Source organism: Panicum virgatum, chromosome 7K (assembly GCF_016808335.1).
Source record: "Panicum virgatum strain AP13 chromosome 7K, P.virgatum_v5, whole genome shotgun sequence".
Classification (NCBI taxonomy): Eukaryota; Viridiplantae; Streptophyta; class Magnoliopsida; order Poales; family Poaceae; genus Panicum; species Panicum virgatum.
Window position 1 is genome coordinate 44,355,746 of NC_053142.1, and position 7,721 is coordinate 44,363,466.

The window sequence follows — 7,721 nt, forward strand, 5'->3', positions numbered from 1 at the left end:
GTCCTTGCACCTATTTAATCTGATTTAGTTTAGTTATCTCACTCGGGTATTACTGGGTTATATAGTATGTATGTCTTGTATTTTGGTACCTACTCTCTTGCATTACCCATCCTTGAATTGTTATCCATATCCTTGTCACTTGTTAGTCAATGAACTACTTAATTTGACTAGATGCTTAGGCCTACTTAGAATACTTATATCGGTTGCCAGAAAAAAATGTTTTGGAGTATCACACTTGCCGGTTATCCTTGTTGCACTGGTTCCGCTTGGTTGTAAGGGTTTGGTAGTACCGAAATTCAAGCAGAATGGTAGGGCCTAGAGAATGGAGTCTCATGGGAATAGTCCGCTTGGACCGATTAAGGAACGTCCGTGGGTGACGTCGGTTTTGAGTACGTTTCTGTGCTACCACATATCCAATATAATGGTATGGATGAGCCAATTACCTTATTTGACTTGATCATTGATGTGCAGTATTAGATACGTGGCTAAGAGCTATGCAGAGAAGCTTAGTGTGTCCCCGAGTGGAACTATGTGTAGGAAAGTTTAGAAATGTCCTCAGTGGAACTAAGTCTCAACGCGTAAGTTAGGTGTGAAAATTTCAATGATCGAGCCTTGTTGGGAACGGTTGACGCGAGTACCCCATTATCCAACTTTAGCGGGTTGGGTGAGCCGCATGGTCCTTGCATCGTGTGGGTAAAGTAGTACCTCCTTGCAAGGTTATAATCAATTCGAATTGCCGCGCTCTCGGTTATGAGCACGTTCTTTATCCCATGAACTCCTCGTAGAAGTGCGGACATGTTGGAATGGATTTTAGTAACTCGGGAATAACTATGTTATTCTTAATATGTTCTACTAAAATTTAATGGGGTTCGGGCAACATTAATTAATTTTGCTAGGTGTTAGTTTAGAGAGCTCATGCTTATACAATAATTACTTAATCTTAAAGCTTTTACTTGAGCCTTTGCATGATCCTTATTTATTTAATCGCGTAAGTCTTGCGAGTACCTTTGTACTCAGGGTGCTTCTAACCCTAGTTGCAGGTGAACCGGAAGTGGTGTTCGGCCACTTCTACCCCGCCGATCCAGGCACGGGAGAGGAGTAGGTCGTTGAGGCTGAGATGGTGTCCTTGAGCAAGACATCATCATCGTAGTAGTTTTTATCGTAATCGAACTCCGCGAGAGCATGTAAATACAATAAATTTTAAGTTTCTGTTTAATATGGCTTTCGTGAGCCCAAGGCTTGTATTGGAAGTTAGCTGAACCCTCCTATATTGAACTTGTAATATTAAGATTCGAACTCTGGTATTGTAAAACTGCTCTTTATGGATTATTGGCGATGTATTCGATTGTAAACGGTATGTGCATATGCTGATTCTGGGCGTATGTTAGAGTACATACTGGGACTACCGGATTTGATATTATTTTGGATGAATGACGTGTCGGTTATTCGTGTCTCTAGATGTGGGATAACACGTGGCACGCTTTCCGACAAACACGTGTTAACTTTCATCTGAATGATAATGATTGACGATTCATTTAAAATAGTATCAAATTGGGCGGTTCTCACACAGGTGCAATGCGACGCTCATGATTACAGCATCATTCGGGTGTGCTGAATGATTGCTTATAGGTGGCGTCGCGGTACGGCCCCCCACCCTACCGGTTTTGAATTATGCGCTGTTTAGTTCTTTACATGTAAACGCAAAAAAGTCGTAAACGTATTAGAGTGAAAAGAAATCTTACTAATTTGAAGTACTAAATGAAGTCTATTTACAAAACTTTTTGCATAGATGGGCTGTAAATCGCGAGACGATTCTAATGAGTCTACTTAATTCATGATTTTGCAACAGTGATGCAACAGTAACCATCCGCTAATTATTAATTAATCATAGATTAATTAGCATCATTAGATTCGTCTCGCGATTTACAACTCATCTATGTAAAAAGTTTTGCAAATAGACTTTATTTAGTACTTCAAATGACCAAAATTCCTTTGCAAAATTATTTTGCAAAATGAACTAACCAGGCCCTTAATCAGAAATTCAGAATAGTGCGAATCATGTAGGAACTTTACACAGAAAGACGTACTGGGGCGGGTTCGGACTTCGGTGGGGTACCGCACAGTACCGCGGATCCGGGAAAGGATCCAGCTGCGCGTACAATCGCGTGAGTAAAATCTTTGCAATGAGTGGGTGTTAAAGAGCGTTCACCCTCTTTTTATCTGTGAATCACCGTACAGACATGCTTGTGGTGATGCTACTTCATTAGGGCCTGCTAGTGCTCTTTTCAGTGACTTGTCTGAGCTCTTGGTGTACGGTGTTTTTTTCTAAGAAAACAAAAATGACACTTGATTTTCGACTTTCAAGATTGCGACAATTGCACCATTGCCCTCACCTTCTTGTCCAATTGCCAAATTGCCCCTGGTTTAGGGGTTAATTGATCTGGCCTTAATTATTCCACGTTTGTTCCCACTTTTATACATCTATGTATCACCCTATTTTGACCCGTATTTTTGCCCTGATTCCAAAAGAAGGGGCGTTCGGAAGCTTCAATTTGACAAATACACATTTTACGACCAAAGTAGTGGTTCAAGATTTGTCACCTATCGTCTCAGTGTCTCATTGCCACGTTGCGACATCTACGGGTAAATTCCATGTTGTGAATGAGTGGAAGGGCAATACTAGATCCCTTGGTTTTAGGATTCCCGCCACAATGTGCCACTTTGCTACCAAACTTACAGCAGACATGTGACACAGTTTAATAGCACGGCGGAGGTCCCCATCATCGACTGTTTTTTTAAAAAAAATTACCCATCATTGACTTTCACTACGTTCAATTTGAGCGAGTGGCACAGTGGCCCGATCAAAACAAAAAGTGGCACGGGTCGAAGAGTAATAATGTATGACCGGTAACTTTTAATTTACCGAATGGTCTTTTGTCATCCATTTCCTCCTAGTATTAAAAATCTATATATAGGGCTGCAATTGCGGATTGCGTTGTCTAAAATAAGGTAGCAATACAAATGCTTTCCAAAATTTCACGCCCTGCTAAACCTTTATGGCAATCGAAAAGCTTGCCAAATCTGATCAAGCCGCGGCAGAGTAGCCTAATAAACCTATTAAAGGTGATGAACAGCTGCCAATCCACCATGACAGTGACGAGTTTCGATCGGCGCTGGGCACTCTTGAGACTGAAGCCGAAATGGGGCACGCGGATTCCACGTACGCTTTCGCCGTAGCTTGAAGCGCACAACACAGACAATTCCTTCTTCCACCACAAGCGGCCGGGGCCCCCTGCTCTTCCGTCCCCCCGAACGCAACCCCCGGGCATCTTGACAGCAAGCATCGGCGACATCAATCCAGACCACGGTTGTGGCTGTACTGCTACGCCTCCCAGTGCAGTGTCACTGGCATTTTCGTTTCGTGCACCTCTGTCTCTCCCCCATCTCTTCCTTTTCGTGTAGTGATCCTCTCCCAAAACTTTGCTTAGTTTAATCCCAAAAGGAACACGTATTTAAGTGACTAAATTCTGCGGAGAAAGAGCTCACCAAACCACAAACTGCTACTACTAATCCTCCTCCCATCCAAGTGGCAATTTCCTTACCACGGCTGCACTTCACCTCACCTAGCCTACACTAGTACGCCACAAAGAACGGCCCGCCCGCCGACGTGGCAAACAAGCATGAATCGACAAGAAAAGGGGTAGGCCCCGCGTGCACATTTCGCGCCCACTAGTTAGGCAGCGCCTCCGCCTGCGACTGCGGCAAGTCCAACCATGATCGCCATGAATGAATCGGAGAGAATGTTATCTTCTTCGAGCAAACATGCATGCCATAGAAGAAATTCACAGCTGATCTGCGATATAACTTACTCTTTTCCATATACTACTATGAGCAGTTATAAGAATTATGAGTCGCTACAGCTAAGGATGGATTTTACCAGATCAATGACAAACTCTCATCACTCCTTACCCAATCAAGGTAAAAAGAGAGAAACGAGGAAAGGAATTGCGCGAATTAAGTAACTGACGATTTTGGTGGCGGCAATAATGGCGCCCGCGCCGGGGCGGTCTGCCGGCTCCGCCCGGCGGCGGTCTAGCGCCACGCGGAGGCGACGGTCACCACGCGCCCCATCCAGCAGAGCCGGAGCACGCCGTTCTCCGCCTTGACGGTGATCCCGGGCGGCGCCGGGCCGACGCGGGCGGCGACCTGGTCCGCAATGCCCGGGCCGAGCGCCACCGGGCGGAACCCCGCCATGCCGAACCGGGCGCGCCACTTGCCGAAGACCTCGCACCGCTCCAGCCGGTCGGGGCCCTCACGGCCGGCCGCGTTCGCCGCCTTCCTCGCCACGGCCGCCTCGGCCCTGGCCTTCTTCTCCGCGCTCTCCCGCCCCAGCGTCGCGTCCAGCGACTCCAGGATGGCGCCGTAGTGCGCGCACGCGTCCGTGAAGCGCGCGGCCAGCGGGGCCGTGTTCGTGTTCAGCTCCTGCTCCACGAGCGCCACCACCTGCGGGCTCAGCGCGCGGACGCGGCGGAGGAGCTCGTCCCGGGGGTTCGCCGGAGAGACGCTCTCGTCGGGGACGTGCGAGAGCGCGAAGGCGAGGTTGACCGCCAGCGCCTCCCCGGGCGCGCAGTCGAGCTTGGACGCATCCAGCTCTGCAGCCCTGCAGCTGACCACTTTAAAGCGGTACTCGATGCCAGCTCGCTCGGCGAGCTGCTTCAGCGGCTCCCCGATGGCGGCGAGCGTTGCAGTTTGAGACTGCGTGTACGGCGAGCCTGGGTCGGTGACGGCGGTGACCTTCAGGGAGGTGCCCGGCACGCGGCGGTCAGCGAGGTACTGGATGAGGGCCGCGTGCTGCTGCGGGCTGACGTCGAAGTCGACGAGGTGGATGGCGCGGCGGTCGCCCACAGCTTCGACGATGGCGACGCTGGCTGCGTGGAGGGCGAGGCGGAAGCACGGGGAGATGTCGTGGAGGAGCTCGGACCCGGCGCGCTGCTCGGCGCCGCAGAGCTCGGCGAGGTGTTGAGTTAGGGCGGAGGCGGTCGGGACAATGCGGGAGGACAGCGCGGCCACCATCATGGCAATCAGCCGCTGCTCCGCGTCGCCGTGCTGGTTGGCCGCGCGCTTGAGGGCAGCCAGATGGGTGGCCGCCGCTTCGTGGTTGCCGTCGGCGAGAGCGACCGCGGCTTCAGACAGGAGCTGCCGCGACGCGGCCCCCGGGGTCGGCGGCGAGCAGGACGCGGAGGAAGAGGCCGTGGAGGACGACGAGTTGGAAGGCGACCTCGTCATCCCCGCGTTGGCGCCGTTGTTATTGTTCGGGGCCGCCGATGCAGGGAGCCCGGGCGTCGGCGCGGCGGTGATGGAGTTGAGCTGCTGTATCGTCTCCTCCCACTCGGAGTTGGTCACCGCGGAGCCGGTGCCGCTCATCGCCGCCACCGGCTCGTCGTCGTCGTCGTCCAGCAGCTGCTTCTCCAGCTCCTGCAAAATGAACAGCTCGCTCGACGCCGCCGGCTGAGGCGGCGGCGCCCTGGACAGGCCGAAGGCCTGCGTCTGCGGCGAGGACGTCATGAGCGGCACCTGCCTCTGCGGCTGCGGGTGCATCAGCGGCACCGCCGCCCTCGACGCGGTGGTGAGCGACGACAGCGTCGACGAAGGCGACGCCAGGCCCCCTCCGTTGCTGGACCCGGAGAGAACCAGCGGCTGGGTCGGGCCCCCGCCGAGCAAGGCGGCGATATCCGCCGCCGCCGCGGTGCGCTGCCTCACCGCGCGGAGGTAGAGCGCCTGCTGCGCCGCGACGTGCTGCTGCTGCTGGTGCTGCCACCTCTCCAGCTCGCCGAGGCTCCTCTTGAGCACCCCTCCGCCGGCGGCCGCGTCGGCCCTCTGCTGTAGCTGCATCTGCAGCGCCGATCCGACCCCGTAGGCGTACCCCTGGCGCGGATCGCGCCACGGCGCGCCTGGCTCCATGCGGGGCGGGGCGGGGCAGGGCTCTGGGGGAGACCAGACCAGAAAGAGAGGAGGGAGGAGGAAGGAGGCGACGAGTTGGGAGGAATGGAATGCTATGGCTACCTCCAATTTGCTGCTGCTGCTGCTGCTACTGCTCCGCTCCGGCTAATAAAACCGCCCCCCATCTCCGACGCCACCGCTGCGGTTACGTTTATAAAGCGAGCCCGCCGTTTCGGATCCGACACCGATTCGGCGGCACTCCCGCTGACGGAGTGGGCCCGGGGGCGGGGAATTGGTGGTGGGTGCGCTTGCTGGTGTTTATCGGGAGGCGTTATGGCGGGGCCCGGGCGCGCTTTGCTGCTGGATTTAATGCGAGCCCGGCGCGGGGGTGAATCCGTGATGGGCACCCCGACTTGCCGGTGTGTGTGATGGGATGGTTGGGGACGGGCAGCGCGGGTTACCAGAGCTGCGACCGAGACGGGGGTGGGGGGGTGCCGTCGCGTGATCGCGTCACCCAAACTCCGCCCGCGATGACGCCGTCGCGTCGCGCTCCGCTCCTTCCCGCGGCGAGGAGGCGTTGAGTTGGACCTGTGCGGGGGGTGCTGGCTGGCTGGCTCCGGGGTGGCACCCGCACCTCACCACCGACGCCTGCCGGTGGCCGCCGCCACGACCGGTTTTGCGGGAGCCGCCCCTCAGGATCAGGGTTTAATTTACCGACAGTACCGGTCAAATTGCTGGGTCGATAGCAGTATCCCGGTCCGGTTTGGTCGGAAACCAGTCGGTACCGGTCGAATTCAAATTTGAATTCAAAAAACTCAGTTCAATCGGTTCGTACCGGCCGTTTAAATTCAAATCCAAATTCAAAATCGCATGTATAACTGGTTTGGAACGGTATACTGGCCGGTTTGACCGGTTTAACAAGTGGGCCTTAATGGGCCGTCTCATTTTTTTCTTTTCTTTTTTGGTTTAACTTTAAATGCCCGAAAAATATGTTAAACGAATGAATTTTTGAGAAAATTTGACACCATTAGATTTTTCGCACCTTGAAGTATTTTTAAGAATTTTTTGGGAATTTTTTTATTTTTCTGAATTTAATTTTGAATTTTGAATTTGGACCGGTTTGGTACCGGATCAAACCAGAACTGGACCGGTTTGACCGGTTCCCACCGGTTTTGTAAAGCCTGCTCAGGATTCGACGCATTTCGAGCCGCCAGGCCGCACGCAGCACGTTCCTTGCACGGAATCGCAAGCGGAGGGGCGCGCCGCTCACAGACAGGCGGGCCCCGGGAATCCGATCTCGGCGAGCCCAGCTCCAGGCGGGGCGTCGGATTCCGCACAGGTCGCTTTCGGGGCTTTGGTAGACCGCGGCGACGCTGGCCGGTCACCAGGCCACACGATTGGCCATCCTGGCCGGCGTTAAACGACCGAGGTGCCCCTGGCGGATTACGCGATCCGTCCGGCCGTGGGAGGGCGTGGAGGGTAGTTTCGGCAGATCGGGGAAGATTTATTGTCTTTCTTTTGGATCTGTGCTGTGTGCAGGAGGTTTGCTTCTTTGGGGTGCGTTGGGAATTACTCCCTCTATTCACTTTTGATAGGTATATTTCAAAAACTTAAATGTTCAAAAATGATGGCTATATTTACTATTAGCATGGGTATTGGCAATAAATAGCACTAGTTACAAGGAGTTCCTAGTTAAAACATTGGATGACCAACAAAAAAGTCTGTGGCATTTATTAGATTGATAAGCACACTTGTGGTGTCCTTGGTCATTGTGTCATATG

The 7,721-nt window shown here is 53.2% G+C and overlaps 1 protein-coding gene across 1 annotated transcript; it reads right to left on the reverse strand.

The window, feature by feature from the left end:
• Positions 1–3,849: 3,849 nt before the first annotated feature.
• LOC120641541 (scarecrow-like protein 8) lies at positions 3,850–6,115 on the reverse strand. Its single transcript, XM_039917712.1, has one exon. It carries the CDS (start codon positions 5,959–5,961, stop codon positions 4,093–4,095), a length of 1,869 nt encoding a protein of 622 aa, XP_039773646.1. The 5' UTR covers positions 5,962–6,115; the 3' UTR covers positions 3,850–4,092.
• Positions 6,116–7,721: the final 1,606 nt, after the last annotated feature.

Bases quoted from the DNA above. Each gene is read 5' to 3' on its own strand.
- LOC120641541 (XM_039917712.1), bottom strand. From the start codon at position 5,961: ATGGAGCCAGGCGCGCCGTGGCGCGATCCGCGCCAGGGGTACGCCTAC.